The sequence below is a fragment of the Anomaloglossus baeobatrachus genome, chromosome 1 (assembly GCF_048569485.1).
Source record: "Anomaloglossus baeobatrachus isolate aAnoBae1 chromosome 1, aAnoBae1.hap1, whole genome shotgun sequence".
NCBI lineage: Eukaryota > Metazoa > Chordata > Amphibia > Anura > Aromobatidae > Anomaloglossus > Anomaloglossus baeobatrachus.
In genome coordinates this window covers 89,262,835-89,289,245 of record NC_134353.1, presented here as the reverse complement: position 1 = coordinate 89,289,245, position 26,411 = coordinate 89,262,835, and the positions used below count along the sequence as shown (strand labels likewise).

The window sequence follows — 26,411 nt, the reverse complement described above, 5'->3', positions numbered from 1 at the left end:
CGCTAGCGGCATAGGTCATGAATCAGTGGACAACCGAGGCGTACAGCCGAGAGAGGCACAAGTCCAATCCGCCAGAGGTAGGGGAACAGTCTTTAAGATGTGGGACAGTTTTCTCAGCCCCTCACGTACCACAGCCCCTGAGGTGCGGGGTAGTGCCACAAGAAATCCTAAGTTTGCCCAGATGCTGAAGGAGTACCTTGCAGATCGAACAACTGTACTCCGACATTCCTCTGTGCCTTACAATTATTGGGTATCCAAGCTGGACACGTGGCATGAATTGGCTCTCTACGCCTTGGAAGGCCTGGCCTGCCCTGCTGCTAGCGTTTTGTCAGAGCGTGTTTTTAGTGCCGCAGGTGGAATCATTACAGATAAACGCACCCGCCTGTCAACTGAAAATGCTGACAGGCTGACTCTGATCAAGATGAACAAGGGTTGGATTGGGCCAGACTTCACCACACCACCAGCAAATGAGAGCGGAATTTAAAGTTTGCCATGTACCTCCACTCACCCATGGGTACACACTTCTGGACTTTGGATAATCGCTGGACTGCTCCTCCTTCTCCTCATGCGCCACCATGATGATGACCGTTACAAATTGCAATACTTAGGCCTTTGTTTCAGGTATACCCCCAGTGGTAAATTTTTTCGCCCATTCTTTGCAGAATGGACATTACAACGACAGGAGACCCGCTCCTTTGCAATGGGAACAATGTTTTGAGGCCCTCATGCACGTCTCTACCCAGGGACAACGTGGAGCCTCCCAATTTTTGGCTGCCCTGCCTAAGGGCTATACTACAATAGACCCACTTCCTTCCAATGGGCACTTCAGGTTTACAGGCCCTCATGCACGTCTCTATCCAGGGACAACGTGGAGCCTCCCAATTTTTGGCTGCCCTGCCTAAGGGCTATACTACAATAGACCCACTTACTTACAATGGGCACTTCATGTTTACAGGCCATCATGCATGTCTCTATCCAGGGACAATATGGAGCCTGACGCTGCCACCGACTGCCACACACATGCTGTTTTTAAATGCAAGCACGGACGCAATAAGAACCTAACTGGTTTTTAGGAGCGACAATTACTGAGAAGTCTGACACTATCAGACACTGCTGACTGACGTGTATTATACACTAGACTTGTGCGTTATATAATAGTTTGTGCAAAACGCGCACCTGTACCCTGCCACCGACTGCCACACACGTGCTGTTTTTAAATGCAAGCACGGACGCAATAAGAACCTAACTGGTTTTTAGGAGCGACAATTACTGAGAAGTCTGACACTATCAGACACTGCTGACTGACGTGTATTATACACTAGACTTGTGCGTTATATAATAGTTTGTGCAAAACGCGCACCTGTACCCTGCCACCGACTGCCACACACGTGCTGTTTTTAAATGCAAGCACGGACGCAATAAGAACCTAACTGGTTTTTAGGAGCGACAATTACTGAGAAGTCTGACACTATCAGACACTGCTGACTGACGTGTATTATACACTAGACTTGTGCGTTATATAATAGTTTGTGCAAAACGCGCACCTGTACGCTGCCACCGACTGCCACACACGTGCTGTTTTTAAATGCAAGCACGGACGCAATAAGAACCTAACTGGTTTTTAGGAGCGACAATTACTGAGAAGTCTGACACTATCAGACACTGCTGACTGACGTGTATTATACACTAGACTTGTGCGTTATATAATAGTTTGTGCAAAACGCGCACCTGTACGCTGCCACCGACTGCCACACACGTGCTGTTTTTAAATGCAAGCACGGACGCAATAAGAACCTAACTGGTTTTTAGGAGCGACAATTACTGAGAAGTCTGACACTATCAGACACTGCTGACTGACGTGTATTATACACTAGACTTGTGCGTTATATAATAGTTTGTGCAAAACGCGCACCTGTACGCTGCCACCGACTGCCACACACGTGCTGTTTTTAAATGCAAGCACGGACGCAATAAGAACCTAACTGGTTTTTAGGAGCGACAATTACTGAGAAGTCTGACACTATCAGACACTGCTGACTGACGTGTATTATACACTAGACTTGTGCGTTATATAATAGTTTGTGCAAAACGCGCACCTGTACCCTGCCACCGACTGCCACACACGTGCTGTTTTTAAATGCAAGCACGGACGCAATAAGAACCTAACTGGTTTTTAGGAGCGACAATTACTGAGAAGTCTGACACTATCAGACACTGCTGACTGACGTGTATTATACACTAGACTTGTGCGTTATATAATAGTTTGTGCAAAACGCGCACCTGTACCCTGCCACCGACTGCCACACACGTGCTGTTTTTAAATGCAAGCACGGACGCAAAAAGAACCTAACTGGTTTTTAGGAGCGACAATTACTGAGAAGTCTGACACTATCAGACACTGCTGACTGACGTGTATTATACACTAGACTTGTGCGTTATATAATAGTTTGTGCAAAACGCGCACCTGTACGCTGCCACCGACTGCCACACACGTGCTGTTTTTAAATGCAAGCACGGACGCAATAAGAACCTAACTGGTTTTTAGGAGCGACAATTACTGAGAAGTCTGACACTATCAGACACTGCTGACTGACGTGTATTATACACTAGACTTGTGCGTTATATAATAGTTTGTGCAAAACGCGCACCTGTACCCTGCCACCGACTGCCACACACGTGCTGTTTTTAAATGCAAGCACGGACGCAATAAGAACCTAACTGGTTTTTAGGAGCGACAATTACTGAGAAGTCTGACACTATCAGACACTGCTGACTGACGTGTATTATACACTAGACTTGTGCGTTATATAATAGTTTGTGCAAAACGCGCACCTGTACGCTGCCACCGACTGCCACACACGTGCTGTTTTTAAATGCAAGCACGGACGCAATAAGAACCTAACTGGTTTTTAGGAGCGACAATTACTGAGAAGTCTGACACTATCTGGACTGTTTTACACTGTGTACACCAGCCCCAGATATGATGAAGGCTGGTATACGGTCACCACTACCCTGCCTGCCTGCCTGTATACTGCTACAATAGTCCTGACAAGGACTCTTTTGGTCACTAGCCTGTATTCCGACCTGGCTATACCCTGCCTGTATATAGCAACAATAGTCCTGAGAAGGACTCTGCTACTGTACTCCGACCTGGCTATACCCTGCCTGCCTGTATACAACTAGAATAGTCCTGAGAAGGACTTCTGGTCACACTGTTTGCAGCCCTGCTCCGGAACTAACTATAAAGGGCCGCAAAGCTTTCCCTGAATCAGCGACACTCTCCCTGCACTGACTGTCTGGATAGTTGTGAGCAGAGCACAGCGCGCCGGCCGATATAAAGGCTCGGTCACGCTGTGCAGGCCGGCCAATCACTGCAATTCCACAACTAACAGGGCTGTGGCATTGCAGTGGTCTGCCAGCCAATCCCTGCATGAGGGCTGGCTCTCAAAAGAGCGCCAACATGCAGAAATGAAGACCACGAGTAAAGCACGAGTATCGCGAGATTACTCGGTCCCCGCCGAGCAGCCCGAGTACAGCGATACTCGTGCGAGTACCGAGTAGTGACAAGCATGCTCGCTCATCACTACTGCCTTCTGGACATCTATCAAGTCAGCAATCTTCACCATGATTGTGTAGTCAACTGAAAAAGACTAGGGGACCATTATAATTGCTTAGCAAGCCTTTGCAGGTGTTTTGTGGTAATTATTCTACTTTTCTGAGATAATGACTTTTGGGTTTTTATTGGCTATAAGCCATAATAAACACTTGAAATGCAGGGTGGGCCATAAGTATGGATACACCCTAGGTGGGCCATAAGTATGGATACAACCTGGGTGGGCTATTAGTATGGATAAACCCTGGGTGGACCATTAGTATGGATACACCCTGATAAAATGTAAGTGGTTGCTGATATCACCTTACCGTTTTTATCAGGGTGTAGCCATACTTACAGCCCACCCTGTAGATCTCTCTGTGTGTAATGACTCTATATAATATATGCGTTTCCCTTTTTGTATTGAATTACTGAAAAAAATTAACTTTTTGAGTATATTCTAATTTATTGAGATGCACTTGTTAGTAACAATGCTGGGCTGGGCTGACAGAGGGCAATCTACATGTAGGAACAATGAGTCGATAAGAAGAGGTATTGGATTTTGCATGTTATACTGACAGCAGAAGGATGTAGTTGTGCCTAAGTTATCTTAATAATAAATTAATTCAGTCTTTGTCCTCTGTTCTCTTTCTTTAGGTCATTTATTCTTTGAATCTCAAGATTGATGAATATGAAGTGAATATTCTCACTCTAAAAGAAGCCCATCAGCATGAGATTGACCTCATTTCGAGCGATAAAAAAGAAAAACTTCTCCAATATGAGAAACTGGTAGAGGAGGAAAGGATCCTCAGACTACAGATACAAAACCTTGAGGAGGCTCTGGAGAAAAATAATGTGATGAAAGAACAAAGCTTAGCCGATCTTGTGATCTACAAAAAGCAGTCAGAAGAAAGGGAGCTGAAGACCCAGTGTGAGCAAGCTGAAAGGATGGCCGCCTTGTCCAAGGAAATGCTCTCCATGAAGACTGATTATGAACACCATCTGCAGCAGCTCACAGAGGAGGCCGATGCTCTGAGAAAGGAACGTGCCTCCAATGACCAAGAGAAGTCTGCGGAAAAACTGAACGAGAAGCTAAAAAAGGAAATCCAGGTGCTAAGCAAAGAAATAGAGAATCTAAAGACGCAGAACCGCAAATTAACAGAAGACTATACAGTGAAGACAAGCAAACTGCACACCAGCTACGTCAAAGAGAAGGAAAACTTGAGAAAAGCTCTGCAGCAGTCTGTGACAGAAATGATAAAACAGCTTCAGCAGAAGGAGCAGGAGCAGAGGAAGGGTAGTCAGGCGAAGGAGGCCGCCGCACTACAGGAACTCCAACAGCTGAAGGACGATCTGGAGGCTAAGGAGTTGGAAATACTGGAAGCCAAACAGCTTTCTCATAAAATGAAAGACATGGTGCAGGTAAAAAATGGAGACATTACTAGCACTGTCCAACCATTCCTCCTTGCTGACGCTAGAACTTACCAGTTCATGTCCAGGCCATTCCCGCTCCCCCTTCCTGACCAGATCAGGAACAAAGTAGATGTGGAACTTCTTCCCTTATTACTCTTATATGTCCTATTGCGCTTTTCCCTTCAGCTTTTGTAATGAGTGGTTGAGATATGGATCTCTCAGTCCTATTACGAATTGGTCCCTCAGCACCAGGTCGCGGGAGGATGTACCAGCTAGATTTTCTCCATTTTTGCAGGCTTGTTCCAGCAGTACTTGGAGGGCGTTCGCATATCGGGGAATGTCCTCCCACTCGAGCTGTATACGCTGGAAGAACATGTAGCGCAGTGTTCCCAGGTATCTGGTCGGCCCATAGGTGTTCTCTAGCACCCGCACCAAGTCATCTAATGTACGCTAGCCCCTAACCGTCTCCAGTCTGACCGTCGTCCATGCCTCCCCCTCCAGCGTCAGCATAGCCATTTCTGCTAAGGTCTTAGGATCAACATTATACATTTCCCCCACTATCCTAAGTTGTTCCGCCCATTCAGGTACAGGGTAATTCCGTCCATTAAACTTTCTCACTTGATTTACAATAGACGCCGGAGGAGCTGTCTGACTATAAGCTACCACCGGGAGGGGATTTTGCTGGTCACAGATCCTGCCGACTGCGCCAGATGAAGTGGCCGCAGGTCTGACCGCGGATGAGTTCCCATAATCTGCGCCAACAAAATCCCCACGCTCAGATTTTATGCAAGGGTACATTTCTTTACTGGTAAACATTTTAATGACACACGCAGCTGGCTTAGCAGCACACATAATCAGAGTTTGCTATCCGGGTCTCTAACTTCGGACACACGGCACAGAACACACAAAAACAGCAATGGTAAACAAGAATTTTGTCCCTGACTTGCCCTATGGGTTACATTACCAGTCCAAAACACAAGGAGGGAGGGCTCCCACGTAGCAGGCCTGGACTCCGGGTAAACAGCGGCGACTCCAAGGGATAGAGATGGGAAGATCTTCAGCCCTCTCAACAGAGGACTAGCATATAGTCTCTTGGTATGGAGGAAGGAGACGGTCCGGAGATCCCTTGAATCCAGTATCACATCTGCAGCAGTTCTGGCAATCCCTCACACTTCAGCGATGATGACAGTCCGAGGCAGGTCTGCTCTGATACAGCTCCAGTGGCTCAGTGTCCTTTTTCCCCGCACTTTTTTCCTGTACAAACAGTGTCTGTGGGAGGGGATCAGATTTTACAGTGTCCGCCCCTCGAGCAATTTCAGCACTTGTCCACGAGGTGGCAGCACCATCCTGTGTAATGTCAGTCTCCATGTCCTTTTCAGTCAAAAAACAGTCAGAGCTGCTCGCCTCATTACACTTTTACCCTTCCTGACCAGGCATATTATTTATACATGTTCATTTCACAGCTGCCAAAAATTTCTCGTTTGGGTATTCAAATAATTTTAGTGGGGGTTTTTTTTGCGATATCTGCAGCTTGATTTTATATTCCTTTTCTTGATGATTTTAAAGGGGTGGTTCACCCATTTTTTAATTTTTCACTATCAATTTAAATCCCTATTTTAAATCTCTTTTCCATTACCTTCTATTTCCAGTTCTGGCACTGAGTGGCGCTATTCTGCTTGCTCAGTGCCGATGACATGACCCCCGGGTGCTGCGGCCTCTGGCATCCGCTGATGTCACGTCAACTCCCAGGCTATGAAAGTTGACGTTACATCAGCAGCTGCAGCTGCCTCTGATCCTGAGTGACTGGGCTGTGGACGGTGATCACCGCACGTCACAGCCCAGCATGAGAAGGAAAGGAGGGTTTACTTACCCATCCTGTAGCTGTGTGCGAGTCGGCACCAGGATAAAGAGGAGAGGGAGAGGAGGAGTCATGTTGGGTGAGTATGTTATCGCACGAGGGTGAGAGGATGAGCAGAGCTAAATGTGTGCACAGTGTGTGAGAGCAGAGCACAGCGTGTGTAGAGCAAAGTGTGTGTGTGTGTAGAGTGTAGAGCACAGTGTGTGTGTAAAGTTCAGAGCACAGTGTGTGTTTGTGTATAGTGCAGAGCTTGGAGCTTGGGTGTGAGATACAGGCCTCTGCAAAGGATCATGGAAGTTGTAGGAACTGAACCCAGGAAGTCAGGAGAGAGATTAACCCCAGCCAGCAATGAGAATGTGCTGCTGTGGCATGATAAAAGGTAATATTGCTAAAATAACATAATAGATGTGTGGAGAGGCCCATAATTGCAAGATATAGAAGAAAAAAAAATCAGTTTTGGTAAATGGACCACTTCTTTAATGATAGAAAATAGCAAATAAGTGTCTACTCACATTTGTTTGTATTCTTCACAATCACAGAGGATGACTAATAATGACTAATAATAATTTTAAATTGTGATCCCATTTCCATAGAAATCCTTTCTATATAATGGACTTTTTTTTTTCCACTGGATTTCAAATTACAGTATTTTTTTTCCTCTTTCTTTTTTTTTTTCATTTATTTCAAACAGTGACTCCCTGCACTCCCCTAAAGTCTTAAAAGGCATTTCAGTGTACTTGAACATATTAATACATTATTTTAATTCCTGATTTCAGCCTTCTGGCTGAATAACAGAGCTGAGTGGGTCCCCTAGGAACCCCGCAGTTGCTGCACTCTCCTTACACTCAGCAATCTCCTGATCACTGTAGTCAGAGGAGGAATGTACTTCCTAATCTGCATACACAATGATTGTTTAGCTTTATGAACACAGCAATCAGGAAGACAGCTATGACAAATAATCATGTCTGCCTTTGTTGGGAGTCTGACTGTGTCTGACATCCAGCTCCCTGCTTCCGCACACCATCAGGATTTGACAATCTGCTGAAATTTATAATGAATCCAAGAAAACCTATTGGAAGACAACCCGCCATATCCCCAAACACTATTGACATGCATATATGGGCTTAATCTACGCCTCCTGGCCATTTTATTGAAAGTGCGGCTACCAGGAGAAAATTAAAATGTATTCCTCACAGGAGCCGCCAACTTTCAATCATATAGCCATGCATGAAGCAGCTACAGTCCTGTGCGAAAGTATTGGCACCATTGAAATTGCTCCAGAAAATGAAGTCTTTCTCCCGAGATATTATTGCAATTACACGTTTTGTCATACACATATGTATTTATTTTGTATGTATTGAAACAACACAAAAGAGAAAAAAAAGGCAAATTGAACATAGTTTCACTCAAAACTCCCAAAATGGGCCGAACAAAATTGTTGGCACCCACAACTTAAAAGGAACCAATCACCAGGATTTTCATATATAAGCCAAAGCCAATGCTATACTGGCACTATCAGGCTGATCCTCTACATACCATTAGTGGTCAGCTCGGATGTTTAGGTTTTCAAATCCAAGAAAGTAAACTTTAAAAAATCATCAGCTACTTGATTGGCATTTGCAACACAACAGATAATATATGGGTGGGTATTCATATGGATTCCCGCCCCCTGTCTGTTGTTCCTCCCTCTCTCTGTTTCCTATGGAAACTATTATACAAACAATTCACTTTGTTGAAGGACCTGTGTGAGGTCATACCATGTGACCAGGAGGGGCGGGGCCTCAGCCAACAAAGCTGGATACCAGGTCAAATGGGTCCTCACACAGGTCCTTCAACAAAGTGAATTGTTTCTATAATACTTACCATAGAGAACAGAGAGAGGAACTTAACATATGTATAAAAAACATGTGTAATTGCTGTGATTTTCTTGGAAAAATACTTCATTTTCTGGAACAATTTCAAAGGTGTCAAAACTTTCGGCCATGACTGTAAGTCACCATTCAACACACAGTGAGTGACAATGGTAAGAACACAGTGATATTTTGATTGGCAGCTTACTCTGCAGCTCTCAATATAGTGAGCGATGCTGTGAACGGTGACTGAATTTTCTCTGTTGAAGCGTCTATGACTGAAAGCCGGTGGCTCCTGGAAAAATAAGGCTATAATTACATGCAGAGTTTTTGTTGTGTTTTTGTTTTTTTCTGCAGCCAAAACTTGCTCTTTTGGCAGTAAAAACGCTACATTCAAAACTTCTGTTTTGGTGGCGGATCTTGGCGTTTTTGACACTTTTCTCAGTGTTTTTGGGGTACGGATTACATGTGTGCTTTGTTTACATTACATGTTTAATAATAAAGTTAGTTTTAATCCCCAAAATGCTTAAAAAAGCCATGAAAAACATTTCTTGTGTTTTTTGTAGTATTTTTTCACTTTCATATTGCTTTCTATGGATGAAAAATGCTGCAAAAGCACAGAGAGTTGAAATAATACAAATTTTAAAAATGCTGCTAGTCTAAAATTCAGTCAGGAAAAAGAAAAATCAAGTGTATGTGAGATTTCTGAAGTTTTATAGCTTTTGCTGTTGCTGTATAAAGCAACTTTTAATTTGCATTAAAAAAAAAAACCAGCAAAAATGCTTCCTGTGTACACAGCCAAAGACTATAGTATACTAGTATTTATAGTTCTACTATACACCAGAGCTGTGTTTCCATGCCCTGATACTTCTTCCTCCCACCCAGGGAGCAGGCTGGAAACCCAGTAACCAAAACCCCACAAATAATCACAGACAGGGGTAAACGAAAACTCATGCACACTGTACTGAAACACAAAGGCAGGACAGTATGTGAACTGGGGAGTAGCGCTAAAGGGGTAGGAAATAACTTCACAACTGGAGAACTCACATACCACACAGAACCACAACTTGTAGATCACTATACAATTAGATAGTGACAGGAACCAGGAAGCATAAGCTATATCCGGCAAACAGCCCCAGAATCTCAACCTCATAAATGCTGGAGATGGTGATCAGCAGCCTGAGCTCCCAACAGCTAATCACAGGCCAGCAGAAATTAACTCCCGCTGTGCTGGAAAGCAGAGAAACCAGAACTAGCCAACGCACGTGCAACTAAAGAATCCCATGCAGTTAGTCGTACTCTGCAGTGTGAACAGAGTCCGCGCTGCCATGACACTCAACGAGTGCAACGTAAAACACCGCACGACAATGACAGGTTCCCTTTAAATTGAAATAATAAAAAAAAAAACATTTTTTCCCCCTAGGATTTGGAAGTCCAGCTGAGAGATACAGAAGAGGAGCTAGCCGAGTCTAGAAGCGTCCAGAGAAACGCAACGGAGGAGCTTTCAGTCGCAAAACAGAGATTATTACAGCAGGAGAACGAGATCCAGAAGCAGACAGGTAGTACACGTTAACCCTTCGTGCTGAGCTCGGTATCTTGTTCTGTCCGCGATGTGGTAAATCAATAATGCATTGCTTTGTTTTGACAGAACAGATGAAGAGCATCTCAAGTGCACATAAAGCAGCTCTCACAGAAATCACCGAATTAAAAAGTCAAGTAGATCAACCGCAGCAGAAACCAGTGCGGAAAACTCCTGCCAGCAAGCGAGATGGCAGCGACGCTGTGAATTCTAAACAGGTAAGTAGATATCGTACTAAGAGCGGAGAGGAAACAAATCCAAGAACTTTTTCATCCAATCATGTAGAACATAGAATGATGAGACATCTGTATATATTAAGGATGGGAGGATCAAAACTGCACATTCAACATTAGCAGCAATTGAGACGCATTCTCTCTGGACACTTGATTCTCCCCATCTCTACAAAGGCCCCCTTCACACGTCAGTGATTCCGGTATGCATGACGTCTGTTTTAATACGCACCGGAAACATGGACATACACAGACCCATTAAAATCAATAGGTTTGCGCACACATCCCGTTTTTTCACACGTGTAAGTGTGTTCCGCAAGGAGACAAGTCCGTTTTTCTCCAGCAGCACTGATGTCACATGGATCACACACTGATGTGATCCGTGTGACATCAGTGTGACACGTACCGGAGAAAACACGTGTCTTTGAAATAAAATTATTTTCTATACTCGCCTGGCTCCAGTCATGCTGTCTTCGGCGCTGCTGTCACTTGCTTCTGGGCCCGCTCATGATGCTCATAAATATTCACTGCACCGCGGACCAGGAAGTAACAGCGCCGTGGACAGGTGAGTAAAACGTACCTGCTCTCCGTGTGCTATCACAGATAGCACACGGAGAACACAAGTGTGCCACAATCATGGCAGACGGATGGCCATATGCACCTTCAACACGGTCTGTGCAAAACCAGTGTGTTTTTCACGGACATGTGAAGTGGGCTTAACAGACATATAAAAATATGAGACCCAATAAAAGAAGACCCCTATTTGAAATATATTTACAGTACAAGAATATTCTTTATTAAGGAGAAAGTGTTATGTCTTCCCTCTCCTCAAAATTAGCAGCATTCGTATATGTATTGCTAAATTCCCTGCCTAACCAGCCCTGTATAATGTCACTTACTGTAAATACATGTTTAAAAACATACATAAAAGCTCTGTTATTCTTATGGTAATTAGGCTTTTGACTAGTCAATGGGGCATTTGATTCCCCTCACCGCATGTTATCACACCCCTGTGGGCGTGATAACATGATTTGCAAGAGGCAACATTGTGACGCCCTGGGCAAGCCAGGGGTCACAGGTCATTACACCACCACACCCTACACTCCAGTTAGGCACATCAGCTAACCCCAAAAATCCTTGTTGCCTTCCTCCAGAGGCTGATGTTCACACCAGGGGGTGGGCCAGGTGGTTGGCTCCGCCCACCGAGGAGTTCACAGCTCTGGAGGCGGGAAAATCAGGCAGTTCAGTTCAGGAGGTGAAGGAGTAAACAAGTAGTGAAGTGAAGTCTAGCTCAGGGAGAGCTTGAGTAAACAGTGAAGTGGTAAAGGAGGACAGTAAGAGTGTGGCAGAAAAGAAACAGTTTGTAAAGCCTGAAGGGAGTCCGGGTGTGTACCCCGGACTGTGACAGCAAGGTCAGCAGACGGCGGTGATAGTCCGCAGGGGTGACTGCTCGGAGGTCACTGGAAGGACCGCGGACGGGTGGTAACCCGGCGGTTTGGAGCAGTGTACAAGGAACAGTCAGCACCAGGGCAGGGGCCTTTCGGATCCCGGCAAGGCTAGGAGTCGCCATAATTTGCCAAATCCGTCAGTGAAGGGGACGACTGTCTCCAAACAACCAAGTCCCGATTGAAGGCAACAGCCCAACCATTAAAGCAGAGACACCGCCACCGCCAGGGCATCAGTTTCTGAGGGCCAGCGCCTGCGGGCAAAGAGTAGAGCTCCGCCGGTCCAGCTTGAAGGCGGGGAGCGGGTTACCGGTGGGAACCCATCGCAACCAACAACAACATAGGTGCAGGACAGAGGGACCATCACCGTCACCTTCTGGGGAGAGCAAGTGCAGCCGTCCGTGGGAACCGTCTTTCCAGCCGTGTGGTTTACCGAGAACTGTGTCACCATCTCAGGCTGAGTGAGTACCACAGTGCCGCAAGGCACTGCGCTGCCCCCGCGTCCCTGCGCCCACCAGGCCCTGCATCTCCCACCTCATCACTGGGCCCCGGGATCACCAACCCCTACCCATGGAGGGGCAACACAACAACTTGCTTCTCCACACCATCACTCCCGGGATCCCCATACAGAGCAGCGGTGGTGTCCACAAATCACCACAACCGTGGGTGGCGTCACGGACAATAGACTATATCCAAAAACCCAATCCCCTTTCACTCACGGGCGAGGAGCGCCGCTCGAGAGCCCCCGGGATCCGGCCCACAGCTCGAGCCACCACTGAGCAGCAGCAGCCGGACCCGAGCAGAGGGGTGAGCGCAGTGCTGACACCCTCCTCCCCACCCGCGACAACTTGGCGTCACGAACAGGATCTTACCGCTCTGCCGTTGGGTAGAGGTGCGCCTTGTTACCGCCGGAGGTGTCCGGCAGAAAAATTTCAGAAGCCGCCATCTTTGGCGCGAAAAGTCCCCTCTCGAGCGTCTTCTCGAGTAGCAGAGGCGCGAAGGCCAAAACCCCGCCCCGATAGAGGAGTGGCTAAAGAGAAGCTAAGGGGGATGGAAACAAGATGTCTGCGCCCGACGGAGCCGCTGGAGGAGCGGTGGTCGCAGCCGCAGTGGCACCCGCGGATGGGAATGGGCCTGCCCAAGCCCCGGTCGCGCTGGCGGGAGGTGCCGCGGCCCCCGCGCTCGCTCAGGTGATGCCGTTCTCCTTGCCCTATGCGCCCGGAGCTACCTGGCTACCGCAGTATGACGGGAAACCTGATGCTTTACAGGTCTTCCGGAAAAAACTTAACCCGTTGCTAGAATTGTACCCCCTGACCGATAAGCAACGTGCGGCGGTAGTGCTGGGCCAGTTAACCGGCGCGGCTGAGCAGGAGGCGGAGACCTGGGCCGAGGGGGACCGGCTCTCGGTAGTCACCATCTTTGAGAAGCTACAGACTGCCTTTGAGACCCGGACTGAAGCTGAGCTGAGGATGCAGTTTTACCAGTGCCGGCAACGGGCTGTGGATAGCATTCGGGACTATGCTCTACGTCTGCAGATCGCCCTCCGCACGCTAAAGCGGGTGAACCCTATCAATGAAGCGGATAGCAATAAGATGTTAGTAGAGCAATTTGTGCAGGGGATGAGATCCCCTGAGGACCGCAAACAACTCCGGCTGTGGGCCCTAGAACACCCCGATGTGGACTTTGCTGTGTTAAAGGAACGGGCCATTAAAGCACTACAGCCCCCAGCTTCCGAAGTCCTGGAGCCAGCCCCGTGGCCCGTCGAGACGGCCCCCGTTGTGGTGGCCCCTGCCCCACCAACCTCTCCAATACCTGCAGCCCCAAGCAGCACAGTGGAAGAACTGGCAGCCCAGGTCCGTCGCATGGACGGAGACCTCGCCAAGATCCTTGCTGCACTACAACCTTTGACCCGATCTCAGCCTCCAGCACAGATACAGCTTGCCGACAGCCCCGATGATGTCCCCTAGATGCAGCGGAGAAGTGCTATTAACTAGAGTTGAGCGCGGTTCGCGGTTCTCCAGTTCGGGGCTCGAGTGATTTTGGGGGCTGTTCTAGATCGAACTAGAACTCGAGCTTTTTACAAAAGCTCGATAGTTCTAGAAACGTTCGAGAACGGTTCTAGCAGCAAAAAAACAGCTAAATCCTAGCTTGGTTTCCGCTGTAATAGTGTAAGTCACTCTGTGAATCACACTATTATGACATTTCAGTGTATAGTGTGCGTGAACAGCGCCTTCAGATCACTGCTGTTTCTATATATTTTTTTTTTTTTTTCCTTGTCTTCCTTCCCTAAGCGCGCGCGTGTAGTGGGGCGGGCCAGCATGTCAGCCAATCCCAGACACACACACAGCTAAGTGGACTTTTAGCCAGAGAAGCAACGGCATGTGTGATAGGATGTCCATGTCACATGTCCCTGCATTATAAAACCGGACATTTTCCTCCAGGACGCCATTATCTCTTCTGCGTCTTTGGTGTCAGACATCACTGTCGCAGCTCCGTCCTTTGTCCTATCGCTGATACAGCTGTATGCGCTCCATACACAGCGCTGGACAGCTTAGGGAGAGCACTTTCTAGCAGTCCTTTTAAGGGCTCAAACCGGCAGGGTCAGAGTTAAGGTGACAGGTCCTGAAAACAGCGACAGCGTCTGTGTAGCCAAGGTCAGGGATTTCCTCCCTGCATTTCCCTATTAGGAGGGAATAGAAAGGCAGGCTTCCATTCCTCTACCCAGACCCCACAATCCTGGCACTGTACCCTCCTGTCCTCTGCACACTCCAACTCATTATAACTAAGCCATTATACTAGCAAACACTCAGTGTACCTAGTGGCATCCTAGACGTGGCTATTGGACTTTGCTATAGTCACACTAGTGCAAAGACATTTGCAGAGCGCGTCTGCCTGCATTGCACACTCCAACTCATTATAACTAAGCCATTATACTAGCAAACACTCAGTGTACCTAGTGGCATCCTATACGTGGCTATTGGACTTTGCTATAGTCCCACTAGTGCAAAGACATTTGCAGCACCTCTACCTGCATTGCACACTCCAACTCATTATAACTAAGCCATTATACTAGCAAACACTCAGTGTACCTAGTGGCATCCTATACGTGGCTATTGGACTTTGCTATAGTCACACTAGTGCAAAGACATTTGCAGAGCGCGTCTGCCTGCATTGCACACTCCAACTCATTATAACTAAGCCATTATACTAGCAAACACTCAGTGTACCTAGTGGCATCCTATACGTGGCTATTGGACTTTGCTATAGTCACACTAGTGCAAAGACATTTGCAGAGCGCGTCTGCCTGCATTGCACACTCCAACTCATTATAACTAAGCCATTATACTAGCAAACACTCAGTGTACCTAGTGGCATCCTATACGTGGCTATTGGACTTTGCTATAGTCACACTAGTGCAAAGACATTTGCAGAGCGCGTCTGCCTGCATTGCACACTCCAACTCATTATAACTAAGCCATTATACTAGCAAACACTCAGTGTACCTAGTGGCATCCTATACGTGGCTATTGGACTTTGCTATAGTCCCACTAGTGCAAAGACATTTGCAGCACCTCTACCTGCATTGCACACTCCAACTCATTATAACTAAGCCATTATACTAGCAAACACTCAGTGTACCTAGTGGCATCCTAAACGTGGCTATTGGACTTTGCTATAGTCACACTAGTGCAAAGACATTTGCAGAGCGCGTCTGCCTGCATTGCACACTCCAACTCATTATAACTAAGCCATTATACTAGCAAACACTCAGTGTACCTAGTGGCATCCTATACGTGGCTATTGGACTTTGCTATAGTCCCACTAGTGCAAAGACATTTGCAGCACCTCTACCTGCATTGCACACTCCAACTCATTATAACTAAGCCATTATACTAGCAAACACTCAGTGTACCTAGTGGCATCCTATACGTGGCTATTGGACTTTGCTATAGTCACACTAGTGCAAAGACATTTGCAGAGCGCGTCTGCCTGCATTGCACACTCCAACTCATTATAACTAAGCCATTATACTAGCAAACACTCAGTGTACCTAGTGGCATCCTATACGTGGCTATTGGACTTTGCTATAGTCACACTAGTGCAAAGACATTTGCAGAGCGCGTCTGCCTGCATTGCACACTCCAACTCATTATAACTAAGCCATTATACTAGCAAACACTCAGTGTACCTAGTGGCATCCTATACGTGGCTATTGGACTTTGCTATAGTCACACTAGTGCAAAGACATTTGCAGAGCGCGTCTGCCTGCATTGCACACTCCAACTCATTATAACTAAGCCATTATACTAGCAAACACTCAGTGTACCTAGTGGCATCCTATACGTGGCTATTGGACTTTGCTATAGTCACACTAGTGCAAAGACATTTGCAGAGCGCGTCTGCCTGCATTGCACACTCCAACTCATTATAACTAAGCCATTATACTAGCAAACACTCAGTGTACCTAGTGGCATCCTATACGTGGCTATTGGACTTTGCTATAGTCCCACTAGTGCAAAGACATTTGCAGCACCTCTACCTGCATTGCACACTCCAACTCATTATAACTAAGCCATTATACTAGCAAACACTCAGTGTACCTAGTGGCATCCTATACGTGGCTATTGGACTTTGCTATAGTCACACTAGTGCAAAGACATTTGCAGAGCGCGTCTGCCTGCATTGCACACTCCAACTCATTATAACTAAGCCATTATACTAGCAAACACTCAGTGTACCTAGTGGCATCCTATACGTGGCTATTGGACTTTGCTATAGTCCCACTAGTGCAAAGACATTTGCAGCACCTATGCCTGCATTGCACACTCCAACTCATTATAACTAAGCCATTATACTAGCAAACACTCAGTGTACCTAGTGGCATCCTATACGTGGCTATTGGACTTTGCTATAGTCACACTAGTGCAAAGACATTTGCAGAGCGCGTCTGCCTGCATTGCACACTCCAACTCATTATAACTAAGCCATTATACTAGCAAACACTCAGTGTACCTAGTGGCATCCTATACGTGGCTATTGGACTTTGCTATAGTCACACTAGTGCAAAGACATTTGCAGAGCGCGTCTGCCTGCATTGCACACTCCAACTCATTATAACTAAGCCATTATACTAGCAAACACTCAGTGTACCTAGTGGCATCCTATACGTGGCTATTGGACTTTGCTATAGTCACACTAGTGCAAAGACATTTGCAGAGCGCGTCTGCCTGCATTGCACACTCCAACTCATTATAACTAAGCCATTATACTAGCAAACACTCAGTGTACCTAGTGGCATCCTATACGTGGCTATTGGACTTTGCTATAGTCCCACTAGTGCAAAGACATTTGCAGCACCTCTACCTGCATTGCACACTCCAACTCATTATAACTAAGCCATTATACTAGCAAACACTCAGTGTACCTAGTGGCATCCTATACGTGGCTATTGGACTTTGCTATAGTCACACTAGTGCAAAGACATTTGCAGCACCTCTACCTGCATTGCACACTCCAACTCATTATAACTAAGCCATTATACTAGCAATTTTTGCTGCCAGTTTAAGGGCCGTAGTTGCATTGTCAGGGATATTTATTCTTTATTATTCTGCTGTTAATAAAGCTAGACCACCACTGCAATCTACACCACCTCTCAATTTTTACTACCACATTTTCAGTCCACAATCTTGTCGCAATCAACATGAGTGGCAAAATGACAGATGCTGGTGGAAAGGGGAAGAGGCGTGGTGGAAAAGGCAAAAAAGGTTTTGTCCGTGGGGAAGGTGGCAAAGCTCCATTATCATCTGCTGAAGATAGACCATCTACCAGCAAAAGTAAGATGTCTACTACTTACCGTGGACAATCCGATGTGCTCCCTTTTTTACGGACACGAACAACAGGAACAAAGGTAGATGATGGGCAAAAAAGGAAAATGCTTGAATGGATCTCAAGTGGTCCAACAAGTGCCCTCTCAGCCACTTCAAGTACCGCATCCAAAAAAACACCAGTCCTCTGAGTTGTCATCCCAATCAAACTTGCTTTCTCCCAGCTCTGAAGTCTCCATCAGCCCTGCACAGTATGGTGGAACTGAGATGGCTGAGTCTGCAGAGCTGTTCAGTCACACTATAGCCTGGGAATCAGAGGTCTGCTCCCAAGCTACAGTGAGTACAGAACAGGAAATGGTCTGCAGTGATGCCCAGAACCTTTGTGACTCTGATTCAGGCCGTGAGGACCAAGTTTCTGAGCATAATGTTGACCCTTTGTCACAAACTGTAACACCTGTGGTTATAGACAATGAGGAACATACTGATGAAGATGAGACGCAGATACCCGATTGGGATGACAACTTAAATATTCGGTCAGGGCAAGAAGAGGCTCGGTCTGAGGGGGAGGGGAGTGCAAACACAACAATTGATGATGAAGTTCTAGATCCCACCTACTGTCAACCCCCAGTCAGGCACTCGAGGAGGTCAACAGAGGCGGTGGAGGAGGATGCAACCGACGACGAAGTTACCTTGCGCCTTCCTGGACAGAGTCGGAGCACTGGTAGCACGTCTACAACTGCATCCTCAGCCACCACTCTGCCTATGAGCATTATTCGGGGTGGATCAACAGGTCGCATGGCCTCTAAGCCTTGCCTAGCCTGGTCCTTTTTTGACATAGAAAAAGATCGCCCAAATTATGTGATCTGTAAACTTTGTCATGATTCTCTTAGTAGAGGTCAAAACCTCAGCAGTTTGACAACTTCTTCCATGAATCGTCACATGAATAAATATCATAGGTCCCGGTGGGAAGCTCACCGTGCTGCAATGCGGCCTAGCGGAGCGAACCATCCACCGCCTGCCCCTTCCAGTGCATCCGCGCGCTCTTCATCTTCTAGGACTGTGGGGACAGCTGTCACACCTGTTTTTCAACCCACAACTTCCACCACTGTAACCGCAACAGGCAGTTTGCTTGGTAGGTCGTCAGTTGTTTTGGAAGGGGAAACAAGTCAGTGTGTACAGCTCTCTCAGACATCGATAGCACCAACTTTGGATGAAGGCAACATCATGTCTCCGCCTGCACTTTCCTCACAAACCTGCATTTTTCCAGGGACACCCTACTCAACACCGTCTACACACAGCAGCCAGATCTCTGTCCCTCAGATGTGGACAAATAAAAGGCCATTTCCTGCGACCCATGACAAAGCTAAGAGGTTGACTCTATCCCTCTGTAAGCTGTTGGCTACAGAAATGCTGCCTTTCCGCCTAGTGGACACACAGCATTTTAGAGACCTTATGTCTGTCGCTGTGCCCCAGTACCAGATGCCTAGTCGCCACTACTTTTCTAAGAAAGGTGTGCCCGCGCTACACCAGCATGTCGCACACAACATCACCGCTTCATTGAGAAACTCTGTGTGTGAACGGGTGCATTTCACCACCGATACTTGGACCAGTAAGCATGGACAGGGACGTTACATGTCGCTCACTGGGCACTGGGTAACTATGGTGATAGATGGTGAAGGGTCTGCTGCACAAGTCTTGCCGTCCCCACGACTTGTGTGTCAATCCTCTGTCTGTCCAAGTTCCGCCACTGCTTCAGCATCCTCCACCTCATCTGGGTCCTCCACCTCCGCCCCAAGCCTGCATGGTCAGGCCACCAGCGTTCTCACTGCGCAGAAGGAATCACGCACTCCTCATTACTATGCTGGCAGCAGAGCGCAACGGCATCAGGCGGTCTTTAGCTTGACATGTCTTGGGAATAAGAGTCACACAGCTGAGGAGTTGTGGTCAGCTCTGCGGTCTGAGTTTAATAAATGGTTGTCTCCACTCAACCTGCAGCCTGGTAAGGCTGTGTGCGACAATGCTGCAAACCTGGGTGCGGCCCTTCGCCTGGGCAAGGTGACACACGTACCTTGTATGGCTCACGTGTTGAACCTTGTCGTGCAGCAATTTTTAACACAGTATCCCGGCCTAGATGGCCTTCTGAACAGGGCACGAAAACTGTCTGCTCACTTCCGCCGTTCAAGCGCCGCAGCTGAGCGACTTGCATCGCTCCAGAAGTCTTTCGGCCTGCCGGTTCATCGCCTGAAATGCGATGTGGCGACACGCTGGAATTCAACTCTCCACATGTTACAGCGACTGTGGCAGCACCGCCGTGCCCTGGTGCAATACGTCATGACGTATAGCCTGGGCCAACGAGATGCAGAGGTGGGGCAGATCACCCTGATGGAGTGGTCTCAGATCAAGGACCTATGCACCCTTCTGCACAGTTTCGACATTGCGACGAATATGTTTAGCGCTGACAATGCCATTATCAGCATGACGATTCCAGTCATTTACATGCTGGAACACACGCTAAACACTATTCGGAGTCAGGGGGTGGGACAACAGGAAGAGGATGAACTACAGGAGGATTCATATGCGCAAGACACAACAACATCACCAAGGTCCAGACGTTCATCATCACCAAGGCGCCAGGCATGGCAGCATGGGGGACAGGGATCAACAAGGGCGCATGGTAGCAGGCGAGATGTTGAGGAAGGTGCAGGAGGACATGAAGAAATGGAGGACGAACTGTCCATGGACATGGAAGACTCAGCAGATGAGGGAGACCTTGGTCAAATTTCAGTTGAAAGAGGTGGGGGGAGATGTCAGAGGAAGAAAGAACGGTTAGCACCTCTATGCCACAAACACAGCGTGGACTTGGTCCGCATGGCTGCGCAAGACACATGAGTGCCTTCTTGTTGCACTACCTCCAACATGACCCTCGTATTGTCAAAATTAGAAGTGATGATGACTACTGGCTTGCCACACTATTAGATCCCCGGTACAAGTCCAAATTTTGTGACATAATTCCAGCCATAGAAAGGGACGCACGTATGCAAGAGTATCAGCAGAAGCTGTTACTCGATCTTAGATCCGCTTTTCCACCAAACAACCGTGCAGGTGCAGGGAGTGAATCTCCCAGTTGTAACTTGACAAACATGGGACGGTCTCGTCATCTTCAACAGTCTACACGTACCAGTAGGACCGTATCTGGTGCTGGTAACAGCAATTTTATGGAATCTTTTCATAATTTTTTTAGACCCTCCTTTGCAAGGCCACCAGAGACAACAAGTCTGACACATAGTCAACGGCTGGAGAGGATGATACAGGAGTATCTCCAAATGAACATCGATGCCATGACTTTGCAAATGGAGCCTTGCTCCTTTTGGGCTTCAAACCTCGAAAAATGGCCAGAGCTCTCAACTTACGCCTTGGAGATTTTGTCGTGTCCAGCTGCCAGCGTTGTCTCTGAACGTGTCTTCAGTGCTGCTGGGTGTGTGTTGACAGATAAGCGCACGCGTCTGTCCAGTGACAATGTGGACAGACTGACGTTCATCAAAATGAATAAGTCATGGATCCACCAGGAATTTACTACCCCTGTGTCATCCTGGGGAGAGTAAATGCTTGTGGATTTGGAATGTGCTTGATGCAAATCTAGCTGTGAAGTGTACAACTAGGGCACAAGTGCTGCCACTGAATGGGTGGGTGTGTGTGGGGCACAATTTTTGGAAAAAAAGGGAGACTCCGCTTGGAGTAACCCTTGCTTACATTGTTTTTAAAAGAAGCCAAGATGGACAAGTCATGGTTCAGGAAAGACTTTATCTACCTACCCCGGTGTCATGCTGGGGACGGTTAATTATGGCGTATTTTTGAATGTGCTTGATGCAAATCTAAACATCCTGTTTGCAACTAGGGCCCAAGTGCTGCCACTGATGGGGTGGGTGTCTGTGTGGCCCAATTTTTGGAAAAAAGGGAGACTCCGCTTGGAGTAACCCTTGCTTGTTGTGTTTTTAAAAGAAGCCAAGATGAACAGAGCTGGGATCAGGAAAGACTTTGCTACCTACCCTGGTGTCATCCTGGGGATGGTTAATTATGGCGTATTTTTGAATGTGCTTGATGCAAATCTAGCTGTGAAGTGTACAACTAGGGCACAAGTGCTGCCACTGAATGGGTGGGTGTGTGTGGGGCACAATTTTTGGAAAAAAAGGGAGACTCCGCTTGGAGTAACCCTTGCTTACATTGTTTTTAAAAGAAGCCAAGATGAACAAGTCATGGTTCAGCAAAGACTTTATCTACCTACCCCGGTGTCATGCTGGGGACGGTTAATTATGGCGTATTTTTGAATGTGCTTGATGCAAATCTAAACATCCTGTTTGCAACTAGGGCCCAAGTGCTGCCACTGATGGGGTGGGTGTCTGTGTGGCCCAATTTTTGGAAAAAAGGGAGACTCCGCTTGGAGTAACCCTTGCTTGCTGTGTTTTTAAAAGAAGCCAAGATGAACAGAGCTGGGATCAGGAAAGACTTTGCTACCTACCCTGGTGTCATCCTGGGGACGGTTAATTATGGCGTATTTTTGAATGTGCTTGATGCAAATCTAGCTGTGAAGTGTACAACTAGGGCACAAGTGCTGCCACTGAATGGGTGGGTGTGTGTGGGGCACAATTTTTGGAAAAAAAGGGAGACTCCGCTTGGAGTAACCCTTGCTTACATTGTTTTTAAAAGAAGCCAAGATGAACAAGTCATGGTTCAGCAAAGACTTTATCTACCTACCCCGGTGTCATGCTGGGGACGGTTAATTATGGCGTATTTTTGAATGTGCTTGATGCAAATCTAAACATCCTGTTTGCAACTAGGGCCCAAGTGCTGCCACTGATGGGGTGGGTGTCTGTGTGGCCCAATTTTTGGAAAAAAGGGAGACTCCGTTTGGAGTAACCCTTGCTTGCTGTGTTTTTAAAAGAAGCCAAGATGAACAGAGCTGGGATCAGGAAAGACTTTGCTACCTACCCTGGTGTCATCCTGGGGACGGTTAATTATGGCGTATTTTTGAATGTGCTTGATGCAAATCTAGCTGTGAAGTGTACAACTAGGGCACAAGTGCTGCCACTGAATGGGTGGGTGTGTGTGGGGCACAATTTTTGGAAAAAAAAGGGAGACTCCACTTGGAGTCACCTTGCGGTGTTTTACATGACTTTAGAAGGGCATGCCATGCCTATATCTGTGTCTCCTCCTCTTTTTCCTTGTCCAGCTCTTTTGTTTTTGCATAAGTATATGTCCTTGTCACTTTCCCATGTGTTTGTGTTGTGTTGTGAGTTGTTTGTGACCTTTTGGACACCTTTGAGGGTGTTTTCTAGGTGTTTTTATGTGTTTGTGATTGCCTGCCATTGTTTCCTATGCAGTTCGAGTTCGGTTCGTCGAACGTTCGACGAGCCGAACTCGAACGGGACCCCGTTCGGCGAACCGACCTCGAGCCGAACCGGGACCAGTTCGCTCATCTCTACTAATAACCCGCGGAGCAGACCTCCAATCTGCTACAAGTGCCGTAAGCCAGGTCATTACTTCCGACAGTGCCCGTTAAACGAGCAACCCCTGGGGCCCCGGGCCAATCCTCAGGAGTAGAACATCGTGGCCCCCCGGACTGGCGGGACCGATATATCGGGGCCCGCCCCATCATCCCCGTGGCTGTGGACGGCATACCAGTGATGGCTCTCTTGGACACTGGATCACAGGTAACCACCATACCATACACGTTGTACCAGCGGTATTGGGGAATAGACGAACTGGCACCCCCAGATACTAGTATAACGCTAATTGCTGCTAATGGACTCCCATTGACCCAGGTGGGGTATAAACAAGTGGCTATGACAGTGGGGCAAGCTGAACTGCAACACCAGGGTATGATTGTGATCATGAATGAACCCAGTGATCATAACCCGAAGATAGTGCTGGGGACCAATGTGATGGAGCACTGCATGGCTGATGTGTTGACCCTATTGCAACAGCTAGCCGCCACAGCGGCGGGAAGCCGGCAGAGAGCTGTGCAGCGTTAGATCCGAGCCCTGATGTACCGCCAGCATGTGAGCTCAACAGGAGGGGAGATTGGTGGAGTGAGAGTGATGGATGTTGCTCCGTTGACTGTGCCCCCTAGAAGTGAGATGATGATTTGGTGTAGGGCAGCAGTAGGGCCTCAGGGGCGTGACTACCCTGCCATGATGGAGCCCATACCCTCCGAGCACTGGCCCACTGTAATGGCCGCCCGAGGGGTGGTGGATGTAAAGAAGGGGAGAGTGCCTGTGAGGGTGTTGAACTGTGGGGAGGAAGAAGTTAGGCTTCCCCGGTATGCCACCATTGCCAAGCTACTCACCCTAGATCCCCACACCATCCACGAAGCCAGTCCCTCAGCCTCCCCACCTACCACCAGCACTTCCCCGCCTCAAGGGGTGGTAAAGGAGTGGCACCAACAGCTACACGTGGGCACTGACGATACTCCTACACATCACAAAGCCGGGGTGTACAGGGTGGTGCAGGAGTATGAACAGGTTTTCAGTAAACAGCCACTAGACTTTGGGCAGATCAAAGGGGTCCAACACCACATCCCCACCGGTGAACACCCCCCTATCAAAGAGAGGTACAGGCCTATTCCCCCTGCACATTACCAGTGTGCCAAAGATATGTTGAGGAATATGAAGGAGGCAGGGGTTATTCGGGACAGCTGTAGTCCCTGGGCCGCTCCGTTGGTACTGGTCAAGAAGAAGGATGGTACCATGCGGATGTGTGTGGACTACCGGAAGATTAATCAGATAACCCATAAAGATGCCTACCCACTGCCTCGTATTGAAGAGTCTCTGGCTGCACTGAGAACTGCAAATTACTTCTCTACCCTTGACCTCACCAGTGGGTACTGGCAAGTGGCCGTGGCCCCGGAAGACCGGGAGAAAACCGCCTTCACCACCCCGATGGGGCTCTGTGAATTTAATAGTATGCCGTTCGGGCTGTGCAACGCCCCAGGAACCTTCCAACGGCTGATGGAGTGCTGTCTGGGACACCTAAACTTCGAGACCGTCCTATTGTACTTGAATGACGTGATTGTTTACTCCCAGACGTATGAAGCCCATCTGGAGCACCTGGCCGAGGTGTTCGCGTCCCTTGCCAAATACGGGATGAAATTGAAGCCTTCTAAGTGTCACCTGCTGAAACCCAGAGTGCAATACCTGGGGCATGTGGTAAGTGCAGAAGGTGTCGCCCCCGACCCTGAGAAGATCACTGCCATCCAGGGCTGGCCGAGACCAACCACAGTGAGGGAAGTAAGGCAGTTTCTGGGTCTGGTGGGGTACTACCGGCGCTTTATCAAAGGGTACACGAAGATGGCTGCTCCCATGCAAGATCTCCTCGTGGGACAGACCAAAGGTGGTAGACCCCTAGGGGCCCCACTGGTGTGGGAAGAAAAGCATGAAGAATCCTTCTGCCAGCTGAAAGCGGCCTTGACTGGGGAAGAGGTCCTAGCGTATCCTGACTATGGCTGCCCATTCATCCTCTACACTGACGCCAGCAATGTGGGACTGGGAGCAGTCCTGTCCCAGGTCCAGGATGGGAAGGAGAAAGTGATTGCTTATGCTAGCCGGAAGCTTCGGCCAACTGAAAGGAACCCCGAGAACTACAGCTCCTTCAAGCTCGAGCTCCTGGCATTGGTATGGGCTATCACAGAGCGGTTCCGCCACTACTTGGCTGCAGCAAAATTCACCGCTTTCACGGACAACAATCCGTTGACCCACCTGGACACGGCCAAGCTGGGCGCATTGGAGCAGCGGTGGGTGGCCCGGCTAGCCAACTACGACTTCACCATCAAGTACCGAGCTGGTCGTGTCAACATTAATGCTGATGCACTCTCCCGAATGCCCCATTTGTCAGAGGAAGGGGGCGAGGATGATGACCTCGAAGAAATCGAGTTGCCTGCATTTCACCAGCCACCAACTGAGAAGGTACAAGTACACCAACAACGGGTGGATCTGGACCCACGGCCCAGTCAAGAGTGGCAGGAAGCTCAAAACCAGGCGCCGGCTGTCCGCCTCGTCAAGACCCTGGTGGAACAAGGTGCTGTTGGAATGGACCCTGCCGCCCCAGCTGAAGCCCAGCGCTTGTGGAAGGAATGGAAACGGCTTTATCTACATCAAGGGAAGCTGTACCGTGAGCTGATAAACCCGAAGACCCATGAGAAAATCTGCCAGCTGATTATTCCCCAAGCTGATGTGGCTACTGTTTTGCGGGCATACCATGATGGTGCCGGACACTTCGGGTGGAAGAAGCTGGAGATGCTGTTGAGAGAGCGGTTCTACTGGAGTGGGATGCGGGAGTCGGTAGAGGCCTGGTGCCGAGAGTGTGGTCCTTGCACGCTGAGAAGGAAGGACGAGACCAGCCAGAGGGCGCCCCTACACCCAATCATCACACATCAACCGGTGGAACTGGTCGCCCTAGACCATGTCAAGCTCACCCCCAGCAGAAGTGGGTACGCCTACGCGTTGACCATCGTAGACCACTATTCAAGATTCATGGTGGTTGTCCCCGTCAAGGACCTAACTGGTCGAACTGCTGCTCGAGCGTTCCAGGCTTATTTCTGCCGACCACACGGATATCCGGAAAAAG

The 26,411-nt window shown here is 48.1% G+C and overlaps 1 protein-coding gene across 2 annotated transcripts in view; it reads left to right on the top strand.

Annotated features, from left to right (window-relative positions):
- The window catches only part of FAM184B (family with sequence similarity 184 member B), a 163,945-nt gene that overhangs the window by 66,723 nt on the left and 70,811 nt on the right, over positions 1-26,411 (top strand). For both annotated transcript variants that reach the window (XM_075333617.1, XM_075333610.1), the window contains exons 2-4: positions 4,250-5,014; positions 10,137-10,272; positions 10,362-10,510. In XM_075333617.1, the coding sequence (XP_075189732.1) occupies positions 4,250-5,014; positions 10,137-10,272; positions 10,362-10,510 (1,050 nt within the window). The remainder of the gene's footprint in view (positions 1-4,249; positions 5,015-10,136; positions 10,273-10,361; positions 10,511-26,411) is intronic.